Source organism: Lygodium microphyllum, chromosome 6 (assembly GCF_053477565.2).
Source record: "Lygodium microphyllum isolate KBCC chromosome 6, Lygodium_microphyllum_v1.1.10, whole genome shotgun sequence".
Taxonomy (NCBI): Eukaryota; Viridiplantae; Streptophyta; class Polypodiopsida; order Schizaeales; family Lygodiaceae; genus Lygodium; species Lygodium microphyllum.
The window spans coordinates 91,151,276-91,172,037 of record NC_141140.1 but is presented as its reverse complement, the minus strand read 5'-3'; the positions used below and the strand labels follow the sequence as shown (position 1 = coordinate 91,172,037).

Here is a 20,762-nt window from a genome sequence, read left to right as displayed (position 1 = left end):
TCATCATCAAAGAGGTATAGGAGAGATATATCAACTTCATATTGAGCTTGATTATGATGAGTATGAGCCACTATCTAAGAAAAACAAACAATGTCTAATGTCTTCTGTATCCAAAGAATTGTGTAAGTCACACAAGGAAAGAGATCTATGGATTGATGAAAATTTGTATCCAAAAGATCCTTTCATTAAATTTACACCTTTGTTCAAGGATATTACATCTTTAGTGAACTTTGTTGAAGATGACCATAATGGACTCTTAGGATATACATAACATTTGGATGCCATAACAATGTACATAAGTTAAAAAGAGATTTGTTAGAGAAGGAAAATGCTTCCTTGAGGCTAATATTAGAGCAATGTAAGTACAAACTATAGCAAAACAAAGATACTATTTTAGAGTTAGAGAAACAAAGAGATCAATTGAGGCTTAAAGAAATAATACTGGGATTTGAAAATGATGCAATTAGCTTTGAAATATTCAAGATATGAAGTTATGAAGTGGTGGCATTAATAATATCCAAGTTACGCAAAGCAATATTGCCAAACCCAACATCACTCAAAAGAATACAAAAATAAATGAATGATGAAGTTCTATAGGTCCTAAGAGTTGCATTCTACATCGAGGGCACGTTATATGGAGAAAAAGGGGAGACAATGGTTTATGAAAAAATATTACTATGTGTTTTGCATCTTGGAGATCTTGTAATCATACTCTTTTCAATTGATCAGTGAAAAATGCACCAAAAAATGCACTAAACTACCTGATGCTCAAGGTTGATCGCTCCTAGCTAAAGTGTAGTTACCATGATGCTTAGAACTTATTAGTTGTCCCAAGGTTAGAGAAAGAAATATGACCACTAGAGAGCACAAGTAAGGATTTCTTGGCATCCACCATGAAAGCTTTAGCAAGAGCTTGAAAGGAAGAGAAAAGAGAGAAACTATTTTGAAAAGTAACCACACTTCTAACCCTAATTAACTCTATTTTCCCTTTCTTTAACCATTTTATCTCGAGAATGGCCTATTTCTTGTCCATGACTTGTCATTATGCCTCCAACATAATCTCCTTTGGATGGTTTGGGTGAGGAGTATAAACAATTCCAAACCTCCATCAACATAAGGGACACCATTCTTGATTTTTCCAATCTAATATCTGTGTTGATATTAGAAGAGACAAGGCAACCTATTGCTAATGTTAGAAGTATCATGTTGTCTATGCAAGACGAAAGAGTTAATTGATATGTTACATGTGTCTAACATTACAAAGAATTTGCTCTTTGTCTAGACAATGGTTAAGCAAGGATTACAAGTTTGATTAGGATGGCGTATTTATAGAAGATTTCAAGAATAAATATAAACTAGTTGCAAAAGGAAAAAATATATGGAAAGAATATTTACATTTGATGTCTAATCGACTTGAAGGCTATTATGTTTGCACAAGGTGCAAGAGTTATGGTTGATATTCACATTTGGTATAAATGTATTGGCTATGTAAATGTGTAGCAGTTGAAGAATATGCAATCATGTGAAATTATGACAATCTTACCTAAGTTCAAAGGGGCTAATGTACACCAAGTCTGTGAAGAATGTCAATTTAGAAAATAAACAACGCATACATTTTCTCATGATAAACATATAAGCAAGTATTTATTTTCGAATATGCGGGATCCTACAAATACTGCATCAATCACTGGATGTAACTATTATGTAACCTTTATTGCTGATAATACAAGAAATATGTGGGTGTATTTGAGAAAGAAACAATTGTGTAGATTAAGTATCTAATATTGTCTGATAGAGGGGAGAGTATCTCTTCAATGAATTCAATAATTTTCTAAAATAGCATGGTATTCAAAGGTAATTTACATGTATATATACTCCCCACCAAAATGGTATTATTAAAATGAAAAATATGCACATTACATAATTGTATGACCCTTGATGATTGAGAAGAACATACATCATTATTAATATGTTAAAACTATCTCTATCATTGTGAAATTATGAATAGGAATCCCACTATTATAGTGCATAATGTGACACTAGCAGAGAAGTTTACTTGCTAGAAACTAGATTGGTTACATTGTTAAAGTATTCGGATACATTGCATATGTACCTATATTTGATGAGCTAAGAAAGAAGTTGGATCCAAAATCTAATAAGTGTGTATTTATCAACGATTGCCTTGAGCACAAGGATTACATGTGTTATAATCTAATTACACATAAGATACATACAAGTGTAAATGTATCCTAAAAGAATAAAGAAAAGCAATTGAACTTGGTGTGTCATATATTTTTATAGAATATTCACATATAGATGGTAAGTCTAATGGCTCAAACTAGAGTATGGATGAGGAGTTTGGTATTCCAATTATTCGTGTACCTAGTGTAAGAAAAACTAGGGCCGATATAAAGGGATCACAAAGTACACCACAAGTATGCATGCCAATGAATAAGGTATGCTATGCATCAGTTTACATATGATGGTTGTATTACCCACCATTATATATGGAAAATATTATAAAATAAGTTGAGCACACTTGTTTCGATGAAGCTATTAGTCATATGTATTAGGAGAAAGCCATGGATGAAGAAATGGCTACATTGGATATAAATTAGACTTGGGAATTATTTTCACTATCTAATAAAAAGAAAGCTATATGCTAAAAGTGGACTTACAAAGTAAAGCATAATGCAGATGGAAGTGAGACTAGGTATAAAGTAAGACTAGTTGGCAAATGTTATACAAATTGACTTATGGGATTAATTATGAGGTGACATTTGCTCCAATGGTAAAGATTGCAACTATCAAAGTTGTCATTGCAATGGTTACAAAAAAAGGTTGGGTATTGCATCAAAAGGATGTAAAGAATGCATTCTTGCATAGTGGGTTGCAAGAAGAAGTGTACATGGAGCAAGCACATCTATTTCTCCTACATGAATGATAGGCTAGCATGTGGAGAGAGCATGTTCACTTCCAGATGCTTCTCTTCCACCTCACAATCAAGGGATCCAAGCATAATAGGTTAGCAAGGCTTCTAACATCTAATAAGAATAATGATCATCGTTTAGTGCTAATAGTGATGCATACCAAGGCTTGCCACTTAATGAAAAGAGCACACGTGTGTGTGTGTGTGTGTGTGTGTGTGTGTGTGTGTGTGTGTTATATTAATGTCCTTTTAGATGCTCAAAGGCGCATAAGACAAAGATACACACATCAAGTTTTTTTAGTCATAATCCACTTCTAAGTGCAATTGGCACAGAAGTTACCAACTTTAAGATAGTCATTGGGCACAGACCAATCCCAAGTGCATCATATGAGCCCATGGGATCAAATACGTCATGGTGGAGACCCCAAGGCCCCAACCACACGGATTAGATGTTTCAAGTGTAAGGGACCCCACTATCAAAACAAATCCCCCATGGAAGACAACCTCATCAAGCGACTCTAGAGAGTGATAGTCACTACTGCATATGGAGGAGAGGAACCACAAACCCCGCGTATCCAAAAAATCCCAAGTGGAAGTAATGAAAGCAAGGACCACCCAAGGGTAGGGATAGTCAGTGCTCGTCCCCAATGCATAGCGGCCCGAGTAGCAACAGTCCAACACCTATACATCAAGGGCAGAGTGAGCAAAGGAAATTAAGCCATTATGGTGGACATAGGGGGCACCCACAACTTTATCACACCAGACTGCACAGCCAAACATGGGCTAAAATTGTCCAAGGCCCCAGAAGGATTAAGAGTAACTTCCGCACAAGGAGAGGCCAAGGAGGTGAAATAGATATTTGCAGTACAAGTAGAAGCAGAAAAGTGAAAAGCAAAACTCAACTTCTCTTAGTCATTCCCATGGACGATTTTGAAGTCATCTTAGGCTTGGAATTCTATGACAAGTATGTCATCACAATGTTTGAAAAAGGAGTAAATGAGATGATGTTGGATATGCAAGGAGAAGGCGTTAGAGTACCTTGTGAAAGAATGCAATTGCCAGGCAGAATACCAATCAAAGTGCAAATGAAGGAGAATAAGCCTGGAGTCTCATGCCAGGAAGGGATTCTATTTGTAGGAAAGAGATTGTACATTCCCAACAATGTGAAATTGAAGAAAGTCATCTTACATGAAGTGCATGATGAAAAACTGAGTGGACATAAAGAACAAAGCAAAACACTTCAAGGCCTCAAAAAGCAATTCTTTTGGCCAAACATGAAGAAAGAAGTCATAAACTACATCAAGACATGTCCTATCTCCCAACTTCTGAAGACACCACACTCTAAGCCGACAGGCTTACTTCAACCAATGCCAGTACCTAACCGACCATGGGATGTAATGAAAAAGTTGTGTTGAGACCCCCAAGTCTTAGTGCGACAGACACCAATCTGTCTGATAGTAAAGACTACGTTAAGACCCCCGCAAATGTCTCACAATCCTAGACCGACAGACGCTAGCCAGCTTGTCAACAAAAGCCGTGTTAAGACCCCAAATGAGTCAAATAACCTCTACCCTTAGATTGCTAAGGACAACAATCCAATAAGCGAGAGTAAGTGTAAAGGCTTTGTAGCTATACCATGACACTGCTACCAGAAATAGATAGTAATGACTTTGAGCCCTACTCGGTTTCCACTCTACGTGTGACTCCCTATACCCAATGGTGAACCCTCTTATGTGCAAAGTCACAAGGGTGTAATCTTGGGATGTGCCTATGTTGTACCGTTTCTTTGATTGAATAATACAAGAGTATACCTTGCTCTCATATATTGTGTTACCTTTCTATGCTGTGTTGAGTGAGCAAATGAGTGCAGATGCATCATAGAGGGAGGAGGGGATCTGTTTTGAAAGAGAGAGAGAGAGAGAGAGAGAGAGAGAGAGAGAATATACTTATGGTTAAAAAAGAAAAAAAGAGAAAAAGAAGAGAGAATAGAGAGAGAGAGAGAGAGAGAGAGAAAGAATAAGAATATAAAGTTAAAAAATCGAAAGAGCAAAAAAAGAGAGAGAGGGTGGAAAAAAAAGAGAGAATAGAAAAAAATGAGAAAAAATAGGAGAGAGAATTAAAAAAGAAATGAAAAAGAAATGAGAGTAAAATGGAGGGAGACGAGTTAAAAATTTTGAGAAAATAAAAAGAGAAGAAAAAAGAAACATAAAGAGAGAATTATATATTCTCGCAAGGAATACTAGGCCACAAATGCGTTCATTGCACACGAATATTAATGTTATATATATACAATGTATTATATTACGAATATCGTTATTAACATTTATTAATGATGTGACCAAATGATTGGACTTTATCCTCGTATGATACATCCTCAATTTTAAGGGATAGAAATGCCATCAATGCAATTACCAAGGGGAGATGAAATGTGCATTACAACACAAATATTGGTGCTTTGAGCTTTAATGCAAAGCACTAAGACATCGGTGTGAAGGGCAAGTACAACATTGGTTTGAAATGCTAGGAGAAATGTGTTAACCAATAGTAACAGTGGTGCTTCAAAGTTTGGTGTGAAGCACCAAACTTAAGTTGGTGCATGGCACCAACCCCCACACGAAGCACCGGGAGGAAACTAGGCACGGTGCGCCTAGTAATTGATTATGGATGACATCTTTTCAAGTTTGTGATATGAAACTAATGGATCAACCATCCCATTACAGTCCATGAACCCTTTAAATCTGAAAAAATACAAGTAGATGCACCCATTGTTCTAAACATAGACACTCCTTTAGCAAGAGCCACAAGCAAGTATCCATTAAGAGGGCAAGAGCCACAAGATCAAGGTACATGTTCCCCACCCATGCAAATGTGGACTTCAACCCTGCCACAAGGTTTGAGTATCGAGCTTTGTTGCCCGCTCTTGGAGGACAATCAATCAACATAAGATGATGTCATTAGGGGAGCTAGCCATTTTATCCTTTACATTTTATCCTTTATTCTTTTATTTGAGGTGTTAGTGTAACATATGGAAAGGTTAAGCTAGTATTTGTTTGAAACAGATAAAATAACAGTGAAGCACCATGCCATTGAAAGGTTAACATTCATGGAAAAGACTGGTCATGAAAGTGAAAGGTCAAGGATCACCTATTCATGATACTGAAGTAAAATGAAAGCATTGTAACAGTGCTTTTTATAAATCTCTCTATGGCAAAATCTTACTTGGCAATTTTATTGTAAAATCACATGATTTCACTCCAGTACATTTGGATGGAACATCGAGTTCACAAAAGACCGCAACAAGTTAATATGCCATGCACATATGTAGACATACAAACCATCAAATTTATCACAATCTGCCCATGATTAGTTACCAAGAAATAAATTTAACCTCGGCTAAATTAAAATGCACATTCTTGAGAGGGTAAGTTTAATAAACCATTTGAAGAGTCCAAAGTAACAAGTTCACTCCTGCAAACCATGGGAAAAGGGAACTATCTTTCTCCAGTTCGACTTTAAACTGGACTTGTTATCCCTAGCTTAGACACCCCCAATTATCTTGTAAAGTTTAGATTCTCTCTTTCTTTTGCAAAACTACCAGTTTAATAGTACTTTTGTCTTCATATCACTCATTTAGAATCATGCATGCCAAAGTAAACAAACATGTTCACAAACAAAACCATCAGAGGAAGTCACCTATCTTAGTTGTTGCCATCGATGAGGATCATGCCTAGTAACAGGCATGCTCTAATTTTGATAATGCAGATGAGGGATTCCCAGAAAATATACAGAAAAAAAGTCTCAGCATCGTGAATCATGCCTGTCATGAGTATACACAATATATGGCGGCTTATTGACATTGGCAGAATCCTCTAAACTTAACACCTTCGGAGAAGGACAATGTCATCAACAACCAAGAAGTTACAGCATATGATTCTTTGTCAACAAATGTCATAGAGCATATGCAATAACCTCCCTCAAGGGGTTCTTGCTCATGGACAATCTGAACTGCACAACTGGAATTTGAGCACATTCACAGCAGCTCAAATAGGAAAATCCATTGTGCGGTGGGAAGCTACAAGAGAAGGACAAGACATTACCTGAATAGTTGCAACCTCACTATTTGCAGTTTGCACTGTCTGCAAGTTTGGTTCTGTCAGTTTTTTGCAACATCATGAAGAGATCATTCCTGTTTTGATGTTGAAGAAGTAGCACTTTGACCAGTTTGAGTGTCATCTTTTTTCTTAGGCATTTCATAGAACTGGAGCACTTTCTCAAGAAGATGGATGTCTACATTATACTTATCAGCAAATGCTTTAGTATCCATGGATTGCTTATCCCCTTCTGCTACTGCTTGATAAGACAGAAACAGTTCCCTGATGTGACCAACATTTAATGAACCCGGTGCCACAATGACATTTTCATCCCGACCTTGCCCTGTACTATGTCTGTCTTTTGGTAATGGTCTTTTTAAGTACATCCCCTGCATACCAAGATTTCTAGCATAATTAATTATCAATGCATATGAGCTGATACAACAAATTATCAATGAAACACTGACCACAGGTGCTGGTTTGGTTCCATCTGGTCTTGTTACAACTGTTCCTGCCAACCGTTTTGCCATCATTGAATACATGGGGTCATTCCTGTCCCACTCTCTGGATTCATCACCTGGCTCTAAACCTGGATCTGAGATTAATTGACAAAAGATGGGTGAGGAAACTATGCATACACGCAGACACAAAAAAGGAGTCAAAAGCCAAGAAACCAGAACCTACACTCAGTAGCTGCTCAAGTGGGACTATCAACCAAAAACAACATACTTGGCTGGAGTTTCGCCTTCAGGAAAAACAAAATACAAGTCACAGACGAAGAAAACTTTGATGTCTGAGAATATAGAGCTAGTATTAGAATGCTGCATCATTCACACAATGAGTACACAAACAGAACCTGCACTCAGTAGCTGCTCAAGAGTAACAGTCAACTAAAAGTAACGTATTCAGCTGGAAATATGATTTGGAAAAAAAGGGAAGCATGAGTCAAAGACAAGAAACTCTGATAACTGACGATCTACAACTAGCATTCGAATATTGCATCATTCATACAATGAACACACTGTTTTCGAACAGTCTATGCAATGATCTGCCCATTCTTCATGTACCTTTTGCTGCTGCCAATAATTCACAAGTTGAGTCTTTCTCAGCCTGATCAACTTTATTTTCAAGTTGACTGATTCCCAATGATCCTTTGCCTAAAAGTACAACCTTCCCAAGCTCTTAAGGAACATGATTCGTATCTCAACTTCAACCTACTCTACAGTGTCATTCAGGTACCAGTGCCTCTTCAATCGACTACCATCACCACCTCAACCTATCAATCTCACAACTTCAACCAGCTCTACCTTGTCATTCAAACCAGTGCCTCTTCAATTTACTACCAGGAATGCAAGTGGTGGTAAGCCTAATCAGTAAGTTCTCTGACCAACCTTTTCTCCAAAGGTCATCTAGTCAATAATACTTAGGAGCTCACATTTCAACACTCATGCATTTGACTTGAGTCTTGAGCACTCACAGTTAAACTAGCATCCCCACAGAACCAACCTATACCAACATAAATAGAACTTTGTATGCCATTCTGAGCACCTGTGACCACCTCTCATGCAATACCTACGAAGAAAGTTTCTAGTTGCATCGACCTGAATGCAGTTGAGCCCAACCATCAACAAGACCTCAGCTGATACTCATTCATCAGCACAAGCAGATATCAGAAAGTCGTCATTTGCTCAGTACTAGATATGCAAACTCCTCTACCGGAAGATGAGGGCTGCTTAAATAATCACGTGAAATTTTCTTTCTAAGTCCCATCCCATGTTATATAGCATACAAGCCTTACCACTTTGGAACAGCTATCCCATTGGAGAGTAGCTGATGTCTCACATGGTGCATCCTCCTCAACCAGATCTTTCCACTTCATCTTGCATTCTTAAATAAATGTATGATCAATCTTCTTTGAAGGATGCAGGAACTCATTTATGTTCAGTTGAAACTAATATCATATCCTCGATACTGATAAAATTCAATTGTAAAGACTAGTGGCTCTATATCTCCCAAAATCCATAGGTTCCCCTCACCGGGAAGAGATCACTATCGGCCCCTCAATCTCTCAAATATGATACCGATCAGCTCTTTACCAAAATTCACAACAATGCAAACAATGATGAAATAAACATCTGTATAACCAGATCAACATATGATCAACAATGAAGTGAGTCAGTAGAAAAACATGAAAGGTTAGGCATCCAAATAGAAGATTCATGTGAAATAAAGAATCAATCAACTCACTGAAACCATAGGTAGGGTGCCTGCCTTGGACAATACATATATAGCCTCGCCATGGAGAGTCCCTCTAGCTACCTCTCATAGGTCTCTTCTGCTCATCACATCCATCTGGCGTATCCATCAACCATGATGGACCACAAAAGCTAGCAAAGTCTTGAATACCTACCATCTATGCAATGGATGCAAAGTCTCCTCATAGTCAGTGTCAGCCTATTGAACATGCTTGAAACTGTCCCATGTAGCAATGGATCTACTTCACACCAATCACCTATGTCTCTCCACCAAACTTTCCATGGTTCCAGATAGGGCCTTTGACTTATAGACAGAACATAGATTCAACATTAGCATAAAATGATAATCATAGTTTTTTCGTGCAGCAACCATACACCAAATGCATATGAATATGAAAGTATGAATGGAGTCGGACCTCGGGGCTGAATCAAACATTGCCCTAATTTTCGTTCAAATAATCAAGGAATATGTAATTAAAACTAGTCAATTTTACCACATTGAGTATGATTATACACTAGGTAAAACATTAAATTCATTATTCTCCCATTCGAAGTCTTCCACACAAATTGGCTCAGGGATCAAAAGTCGATCATTCATTCCCGAAATAGAAGACTAACATATCAGTGTTCCAATTCCTCAGGACATAAAACTCAAGAGTCTACACTAGCAACTGCAAGGCTGCAAGGTGGATGGTAAGTAGTAAATACTACAAAAAGACTAGACAAAGTTCAAACCACAAAGTACACGTAGTTTATCATGGATATAATGCACCATCCTCCTCATTAGCCTCATTATCATCCTCACCGTCATCATTCTCCTCACCTTCATCAACTGTCCAGTACCATCATCATCATCAATGCCATCCACACCAACGGTACCACTAGTGCTTAGTGTTGGGACAACATTTCCAAATCTTCCTCTTGCATTTTCTGCAAAGCAAGCAGTTTATCATCATGCTTTTCCTTATTTACCATCTCAAGAGCAAAGGTTTATGTGGATGTAGACAAGTTTCCTCGTATGCTTTGAAATTAACTTGTTTTTACTCTGTGTCTGGATAAAGGAAAAGTGTTCCAATTTCTTTCACATGGTGATGCGCTTGTGCCTTGCAAAAGCACTTTGATAGCCAATTGTTGCAATTTAGGAATGCATCTCCAAATGTCCTTATGAGACAAAACATAACCTACAAAATGCAAAGGTGAATGTAACTTGTCCCATCTGTTGAGCTATAAAATGCATTATAAACTGATTAGCTCTTAATTACAGCCGCAAAACTCAATTATTACCAAAGTTTCATTAAATGGTGCACATTCCTAGAGAGTGTCTACTTTGCATAGCATATTCTATTGCATTGAGTATTGTATTCATTCATTCATTATCTTCTCCAGTGCTCATTCTCCTTGAGTTACCCTAAACCTAATTGTGTTCTTTATCAGTCTGTCCTTTGTCATACAATTGTACTTATCTATAGACAAGTATTATTCCACCTATCCAACCACACACAACACGAGGGGGATCTATAAACATAGACACATCCTATTCCTTTAGGTCCTCTACTTTTTCACATCTAGGTGGTGGAGATGCACCAATGGTGGGGGTTTATCCCCCAACCCAACCATCCATGGGGACCTATATGCATGGATATTCCGCCCATGCCTCTCAAACCTCACCCTATTCTCCCATCTCCCAAGTGGCCACACAGTTTGCCAACACAGCAATACCTAGTGAGCCATCCTATACCTTTTCAATGTGTGGACCACCATCCACAAGTCAATCACCTCCTTTGGGACACACCTCTAAGAGTCATCATGCCAAGAACTTCGATGCCTCATGGAGCACCTAGTTACCCTCCTTTCTATCCTATGCTACCCATCTTCCCTCCTCATCAAGCCATCCATCTATCTGCATGAGCTAACCTAGTTACCCTCCTTTCTATCCTATGCCACCCATCTTTCCTCCTCGTTAAGCCATCCATCCATCTGCATCAGCCGAGCATGCGTTTACATATGAAACTCATTTAAGGAGTCTAACTTTTTACCATTTGGTCAAATTTGACGCAACATGTCTTGGATTCCCAAGGCTTATGGAAACTTGTTCACAGGCAAGAACCCCAACCTGATCCTCCTTGGTTCTCATATGAGGTAGTTCACTCTTGGAAGAGTAGAAATGCCATAGCCATAGTCGAGTTGATGTAGAATCATATGCCTAAATTTCACTCTCGACTCCAACAATCACCTTGCATCTAAGCATTGGCAACATCTAGTCAACCGCTATGCGGCTCATGATCATACCTAACGAGCCTCGGCCATGAGCTCCAAGAGTTTAAAATCATACCTGATGAACCTTGGCCATGAACTCCAAGAGTTTAAAATCACTGAGAGAAACGATTTAACTATCAAGTTGGCTGAGTATTAGCAATTCATCACTAAATTCGCCACCACTGTCATACCCAAGTCACTTGATGATCAAGTTACTTTGTTTATGAATAAATTACCACAAAGATATTTCCATTACATCCAACAAGTCATCTCATAGCCCCAATTATCCACCTTCTATGAGTTTGAGTGTCAAGTACTACACTCAATTGTTTCGATCAATTTCAAAAGAAACCCCAATTTTTTAAGGGAACCTTGTCTTCCAAGACAATGAAGCAAGGAGGTGGAAAGAAAAACACCAAGATTGACTCGAGTAGTGAGAAGCATAGTAACTCTCCTCCAAGATCGAAATCAGATTTGGCAAAATGTCCCCAAAAAGGATAGGTAATGTCAACATTGCCAAAAGGCTATCCATTTTAACAATGAGTGTCGCTCAAAGGCCAAGGGTAGCCCACCCAAGTCTAGAACCTCTTCCCCACCTAGGAACTCCAACACATCAAGCGAGAGTACTTCCGCTCCATCTCCACAGCCAAGAGGAAATCATTACCCTAGCAAGGTAAATCCACTGCTTACATGGCGGTAGGACCATCTGCCCCCACTACACCCAAGGGATTATTTGAGTGGACCACCCATGCCACTACCATGGACTTCGTTTCTCGCGCACTTCTTATCTACTTGGACGATAGACTTGATGAGTCCCTATCTTTTTCTAAGTTGCCCTCTCCAACAAGTGTGCAACCAAAAGTAATTGAGCCCACTTTCTCTAGAGATCCTTTGATCTAGCGGATCGTGGAGCCTTCTACTCGTTTAGATGTCAACAGCACTAACCATAGACCTCGCACACCTCCCACCTACATAACTATTGATTCTTGCACAGTACACTCTAGCCTAGCATCTCTCTTTCACTACACATTCCTATTATTTCTTTCCTATATCTTCAACGTGCATACCTTTTGGTAGAGGGACCACTCCAAAATCCAACACATTGCACTCACAAGCACTCTTCATTGGAGCTAAGATATACGTGTTTTATGGTTTTATATGGTACTTTTGCTCCTAACTTGTATTTTGCAAGTTGGTACTAACCCTTACAAGACCTATTGATTGCTTGGAGCAAAGACTTGGATCGTTTATTCTCGACAGTTATTTACACATATTTTTCCTCTTTGCCAACACCCACAAGTGGTCACGATAGCTTGTTTGTTTCGTGTGTGTTGGACCTAACCATCCCTTATCCTTATTCCTGGGAGCATTGTTGCTTGATAGGGTGCAAACCATTACTCAAACAAAAAAATAAGGTGGTTCCATCCACATTTGGAGATCCCGGTAGGCCAGTGGGCACCCAATGAGCACCCTTTGCCTGATACCTTGGGCTCTCTAGGGTGATTACTTGGGCTCCCTTTGTAAGATGACCATCGCCTCTATAGTCTTCGTAGCTCGTTGGGCAACCAACATGCACCCTTTCCCCAATGCTCTAGTTGCTTTGAGGTGAGATGCCTTGGGGTAAAAATGGGCTTAAGCTATCTTGGCAATCCCTTCCTGGTTCCAGTTTTGAGCTTGAAAGTACGTTGAGGTAAAAAATGCATTGTAAACTTATTAGCTCTTAATTAGAGACCCAAGACTCAATCGTTACCAAAGTTTCATTAAATGGTGCACATTCCTAGAAAATGTATGTGTCCCATAAGCCAAATCCTAATTTGGGACCTAACTTGGGAGAATCCGTACTAGATAAGTTGCCCATCACTCCTCCCTATCTCATTTTTCAGGTCTTCCATCAGCTAGTGCCAACTTTTTCCCTATTGTCTACACTCTCCTATGGCAAATAACTCAATTCATGCCATGTGGTGGTGACCAACCTGATCAGCTCCTAGCATCTAGTCTACAATGTATAGAAATGCTTGTCTATGAAATACAAACACAATGGTATGACAAATGTACAGACTGATAAAGAAACACAGCTAGGGTTAGGGTTAACACAAAGACAATGTAAACAAAAAATAATGAAATCAGAATAACGAAATCAGCTTCTCCTCACTTTCCTGGGGGTGTGAATCTTTCCCACACAGCAATGCATCAATTGTAGTAGCAATCTCTATGAGTTGAGACATGCTAGACACAATGGATTTGATGCAAAAATCCCTGATTCCCCTAGACATCCCACATACATATTGGAGGACCTTCTGAGGTAGCCAGAGGCAGGAGAAGACCAATCTGTAGCAGGCAACAGCAGCTGTTGAGACGGTGCAGCAACAGTAAATGATAAATTTTCTTCAATTCTTGTGCGAAGAAAGTCTAAAATTTCTCTCTCCTCAGCATTCTCTCCTAGCCTTTCTATAGCCTTGCTCCAAATATTACAGCATTGAGATCACCAAAGGTCGAGAATTTTCAGATTTCTCTACTATAAACCCTAATCTGCAACAGAAATTAGGGTTTAGTAGCAACCTTGAGAAGCGTGCCAAAAATTGGAAGCTCCAAGACTTGGATTCAACATAGTTGAAGCTATTTTCAATCAAATTCAAGTGGAGAGACCAACAAATCAATGAATTTGGGGCATTTTCCATCTCCATCAAAGTGGATAAATGCCAATTGACTACCCGAATCAAGGGCCAAATCAAATTGAAGACTTGCTGGTCATTTTGGACAACAAGGGGAGTTAGAATACCGAAAGGGATTGGAAAAATCCCATTGTACATCAACTTCTTCTTCAATTAAGTTAAAGAAATACTGAAAGGGGCGCCAGTTTTGGGGCCAACAAGGTGTCCATTGTCCAAGATTGTGAGTTAATTTGCATTTCTCAATTTTGTAATAAATGTTGCTACTGTAATAAAGTTGTAATCAAGGAATTACCATCCTATCCGAAGAGGAAGGCTGGTTTCAATTTCCCTTCAAGAAAGTGGTTGCCTTCCAAATCTTACAAGATTCGATGAAGTTTTCCCCGGAATAGGCTATATCAAACTACTAAATAAAAGTCAAGGCTTTCAGCTTATCTTGCACCACTAAAAGGCTCAAACTTCACCTCTTTTCCACCCTCATCATAGTCTTTTGCTGCCCCTTTGGGAGTCGATTTGTCATACAATTGCTGCAAAAAGGATGCATTGCTATATCTGCATCATGACCAACAACAAAAGAAGCATTTCCATGACCGACACTTGTTCCTTGAGCCCCATCAGCATTTGGGGGTACTAAAACATTACCAAACATGCCACTTTGTGCCCTGAGCATCATGCCAATGCTGCCATACATAGGGTTATGCATATTACCAGCCATACCTGGATACATTGGGCCTTGCACACACCATGCATTGGTTGCCGCATACTATAAGGAGCTATGCCATACATTCCCATATGCGGTCCCTGACCCACCATAGCATGGAAAATAGTGCCATCACCCAAGCATCCTGGCTGCCCCATCATCGCATGCATGCCCGGTGGTCCAAAACCCATTGGATTGGCACTACCAAGATGGCCTTGCATTTGGGTATCCAATCCCATAGGTATTATTTGTTTTTGCTCGACCCCAACCTTGGGTGCATTTTTAGGTAGCAGTGGTTATCCTTTGAAAGCTTCTTGCTACCCAAAAGCCTTTGAAGATGGCATCTTCTTCTTGCCCTTGCTATCTTTTTTGGGAAAATTCAAAAATCTCTCAAATTGTGGATCTTTGGCCGATTGAACAAAGATGTCAGCTGCTACCTTCAATCGAACCTTGAACTGGTCATCATATTCTTCATCTCCTTACTGGTCATTAGCATCTTGTGGCCTTGAAGGACCCACTTCTTGGTCAACAACTACATTTTCTCCTTGTTGTCCATGCTATAAGCTTGTTCCAAGATTAGGCATTGCATTCTCCCCTTCATTGTGTGCATTTTCGGAATGAGATACATCATCATTGCTTGATCCCATCTACTATAAGATGGCATACTTGCTGTAAATCCTCAGCTGAACACAATTTCAGCACTTGAGCAAAACTTCTCGCCTTCAATCAAGTGCCTCTAGCCCACCAAGTCAAAAAATTTGATGGTATCCCAGCAATGGAACCATGAAACCAACCTTCCTCCTCGAATAGGGTGTTACTAACCTGATTTAACACTGATTACAACAAGCAATTAATTCACATAAACTAAATGCACACTTTACCACTTTAATCTTGGAAAATAGACAGTCTATTGGCCCCAAAATTGGCACTCCTTGTGGTATTTCTTTAGCTTTTATTGCAAATGGATGGAGTACAACCAAGATTCTTGGATCCTCACTACTAATCCAAGTGCCTCTTGCTATCAAAACTAACCAATTTGCCCCTTGGTTTGCTTGGGGAATTAGCCTTTACCCTGCTCCTTGCGAGACAAATTTAGCCCAAATTGACATTGGTTGGCTGGCCTCTTGAATCTGTTGGGAATAAAGGCCTCGTGCCTTTAAAATGTACTCGGGTGTGAACACACCCTTAGCACTTGTACTTACACATATATATCTATCTAAAAATCTAAAGGTACACACTCGTCATTGTACCTACAAACGTGCTTACTCTCTACTCTGCTCTCTCTCACTCTCTCTGTCTCTCACTACATGTAATGACTGTCTGTCTCGATCTCTGTACCTAACCCGTCACTACAGAATCTCCTGAAATTTTTTACTTTCAACTACTTGAATTCAAGTTCTAGATTCTCAATTCTGAGCATGCATCTTGAGGTGGCAGTCAAACTCTAATTTCTGCTGTAAATTAAGATTTACAACAAAGATTTTCCAATATCTCCATTTCTAATGACTCAAACTAGTGGAAAATGATGAGAGGAGTTGAGAAATGGCTGTAGGAAGAGAGAGAAATTTCAGACTTCACAAGAAAATGGAATGAATCAGTTGTTGCTCTATCTAGATAGCCATGAAAATTGTCTCCACTCATGGAATACACTAAATACAACATTGTTTGGCTGAAACAGGCCTCAAACTGCTCTTGAAGGGTCTCTTGATGGCTAGGGCCTATCAACAGTTATAGCAGATACAGTAACCTCAACCTTTACTATAAGGTTGTGGATGACAAGTGTATTTTAGTCATTGTGTACGTGGATGGCTTGATTTCATAGGAAATACCTCACAGAAGGTTGATTGGACTCCTGAGATCTTGCGGCAAGTGTTACAAGGACATGAAATTGTATCATTTTGCTTAGCATCTAATTAAAAGTTAATCAAATGTGGTAATGTGACTTACGCATGTGAGGTGTCAATCAACTATTTAACGTTGTGCAACCCAGGACCCCGAGATATCAATTGACACTAAAGGCAAAAGTTGTAATAAGCTATGTCTAACAGATACTAGGTGGTACCTGATGTCAAAGTTAGGGCCTAGACCAATTCATTGGCCACTAATGTCAGTGGTAACATTAGAGACTAAGCATTAATTAATTAATTAATTAATTAATGATAGTCTAAGGGCTAATAACTACTCAAGGATACTTGGAAGACAATTCAATTATTGACTGGTGCAATTATTTTTATGGACACATAATTATTAAATTAATTTTCAAAATTAATCTTTTGAAAATTAATTTAATAAGCTAGATAATGCTGGAAAATGAAATTAAAAGGCTACCACTTGGCAAAACTTGCCCATGCAGGTGGGAAAAAGGTTTTTGGAAACTGGTGAAAATCTATTCCAACCACTGAGAGAGAAAGAGGCTGACGAATATCATCGAATACATAGACTTGGTGGATCCGTGGCATCTAATTGAAGGTCAAAAGCTTTACTCTAGTTTTTAAATTGTATTCAATTGAGCATTACAAGAAGAATGTCTTTAGATAGTGAGATGGAATCGAGTAAGGATGATGCCTCTCAATCTAAAAATTCACAAAGTGTTGGGGGAAATGCAACGTCTGCTCTTGGATAAGGCACATTGCATGGACAAGAAGCTGATAACATTGGTTTAGACCAAAATGTGGGTCCTTCTAGGCCTCTAGAAGCTGATGGCTTGCAAGAGGGAGAGAAATTTGATAACTAGTTGAAAGATCAATTGAGTACAATAGCTGAAATGTCTGTGTAATTGGCAAATGATCCTCAATTCATGTGCTTTTTAGATCCCTTAAGGGAGGGCAGCAAAGGCAAGAAGAGGAAATCATCTTCAAAGAGATTTAGGACTGCAAGATGCACCGAAGGAAGAGCCAATACAACAATATGATGTTCCAAATGTGGACAGTGAGCATATGCAAATGATGCCAGTGGGGCAATTGATGCATATGCAAGGCCAACTTGGAAGTGCCAATCCAATGTTTTTGGACAGCAAGGCATGCATGCAATGATGTGGCAGCCATGGTACTTTGCTGGTGGCATTAGTTTCCATGCTATGGTGGGTGAGAGACCACATAGAGAGATTTATATGGCACAACTTCTTATGGTATGTAGCAACCAATGTGCAATAAGCAAGGCCCAATGTATCCCGATATGGCTGGTAATATGCATAACCCCATGTATAGCAATGTTGGTATAATACTGGGGCACAAAGTGGCAAGCCTGGCAATGCATATATGCAACCCACTATGTCTAGGACTCATGGTATTAATGGTGGTCATGCAAATGCTCCATATAGTGCTGGTCATGAGAAAAAATGCAGCTAGTAATGCTTGCGTGAGGAAAAATACAGCTAGTAATACATGTAATGTATAGGAAAATGTATCTTGGTATGGCTGCTAGTATATAGACAAGAATGTTTCCTAATGCATCTAGTGCTCCTAGCATGTCAAATATGCATGAGGTACCAGTCAACCAAATGCATTGTTGCATATTAGTTAAGTTAGAATTGCAGCAATGTGAAAGTTCCAAGAACCTGTGCACTCCAAAGAGACAAAGGCTTGGAACCTAGTGGAGGTTTTGAGGCAAGTACAGTTGCTGAGATAACAACATAACAAGGAAACTTGATTTTTGGCCACCGCAACCTAAAAGTGATATTGATTAGCTTATAATCTTGTTAGCAGACAATGCTTGATGAATAGCCAAAATAAAAAATATATATTTTACTAGAGGTAAAATTTCCATGTGCTTCTCGGTAAAGCTTCACCATTGTTTCCCCTATGAAAGAATGCAACTGGATGGAGGAGGGCGACCTAGCATATCATCCTCAATGATGCACTTTACCTTGATGTGTCTCAGTTAGAGCCGATTTTGGGTCCAGCTCTTTCAAGCTTAGCAAAACATAGAAGGTTCAACATATTGTATTATGCTCAACGGGAAGGTTGCATCTCCACTCCCCTAACGATGAACAGGTCAATTATATAGTGGATCTTGGATGTACTTGGTTTGCATTCAGGGTACTATATGCTAATAACATTTCTGCCATTGAAATCACTATTCAATATACTAGTCATTGCAAGTTGATATGCAAATATATATGGTTTCCACCTAGGGCTCTAAAACTATGCATTTGCAAGGTTGCTAGCATGTATAGAATACATGCAATGTACATTTGGATGTGATGCATATTTGCAAGGTATGTATGGGATACTTGGATGGTATGCAATGTGCATTTGGAAATGAAGCAAAAGAAGTAAAATTGCATAAGTTATATGTGATTTGTAGCTGATGTGTGCTTTCATGAGTATCACGTGGCGCATCATTGCTATGAGGTGTTGTTTATGCTCAACTTATACATCACAATGCCTTGGTGGTTAGAACAGTGTTGGGTTTTGGCATGTGGATGCATCCCTTATGGTTCTAACAATGGTTATGATTCATGTGTGTGGATTATAACCGATTTAAGTGACTAGAATTTTACATGCAGAGGGCAAGAGCATGTGAAACTAGCCTTTCTCCTCAAATAGGGTGATAAATAACCTGATTAAGCACTATTTATAGCAATTTCGTCGAATAAATATTAAGAAATTATCAACAAAATTATCGATCAAGGAAAAGCAGTGACTACATTTCTCTTGTTAAATAGTTCCTATCAATTTTTTTCTTCTACGGAACAATGAGGATTTTTTCAACCAGTAACGTGTTTCCAATGATTCTAATCGGCTATGAGTAACGAAACAAAAGCGTAAATCTCAAGAAGTTCTTCAAACCAATTCCCCCATATCGGTGACACCCATGCCCCTTGCCCATGGAAGGTCATCATTAGATGGATTATTGATCGGACTCCATATCCTCTATAAGGATTGCCATTTTTGAATACAAATTCACAAAACTAAAATGCACACTTTACCATATAATCTTGGACATTGGATACCCTCTTGGCCCCAAAAAGTGACGCTCCTTTCGGTATTTATTTAACTTAATTGAAAAAGAAGTTGATATACAATGGGATTCTCTCAATCCCTTTCGGTATTTCAACTCCCCTTGCTGTCCAAAATGACCAACAAATCTTCAAAATGATTTGCCCCTTGATTCGGGCAGTCTATTGATCTTCATCCGCTTTGATCGAGATGGAAAATGCCCCAAATTCATTGATTTGCTGGTCCCTCCACTTGAATTTGACTAAAAACTGCTTCAACCCTATTGAATCCAAGTCTTGGAGCTTCCAATTTTTGACACGCTTCCTGAGGCTGCTGCTAAACCCTAATTTCTACTGCAGATTAGGGTTTACAACAGAGAAAACTGAAATTTCTCAACCTCTGGTGATCTCAATGCTATGATCTTTGAAGCAAGGCTGTAGAAAGGCTGGGAGATGAGAGAGAATGCTGAGGAGTGAGAAAATTAAGACTTTCTTCGCGAAGAACTGAAGAAAATCTGTCATTTACTACAGCTGCCCTATCTCAACAGCTTGTAGATACAAAGAACTAAAGAAAATCAGTCATTTACTGCTGCTGCTCTATCTCAACAACTTGTAGATGCTGTCACCCTCTGTTGATTGGTCTTCTCCTGTCCCTAGCTACCTCAGAAGATCCTCCAATGGCTGCAAATCAGACCAGTAACATCTCCTCCCTCTCGCTTGCAAGCTGAATTCACTAAAATGCCTCTCTCCAGTCTCTAAGACGTTTTTTAGTCTTGCATAGGCATTTTTGACAAGTGGCAACCTTCCCAAATGGTTTTTCCAACATTATCCATAATTAAATATTAATTTTTAATCTTTAAATACTGAAAATTAATCTAATAATTATTTCCACGCCTGAAAAATAATCTAACTGCCAATAATTA

The 20,762-nt window shown here is 38.9% G+C and overlaps 1 protein-coding gene across 1 annotated transcript in view; it reads right to left on the bottom strand.

The window, feature by feature from the left end:
- Window positions 1-6,548: 6,548 nt before the first annotated feature.
- The window catches only part of LOC148034797 (dynein beta chain, ciliary protein), a 37,261-nt gene continuing 23,047 nt past the window's right edge, over window positions 6,549-20,762 (bottom strand). The window contains exons 2-3 of the mRNA XM_087679769.1: window positions 7,488-7,615; window positions 6,549-7,409 (exon numbers count right to left, since the gene is read on the bottom strand). Of these exons, the coding sequence (XP_087535895.1) occupies window positions 7,110-7,409; window positions 7,488-7,615 (428 nt within the window). The 3' untranslated portion in view covers window positions 6,549-7,109. The remainder of the gene's footprint in view (window positions 7,410-7,487; window positions 7,616-20,762) is intronic.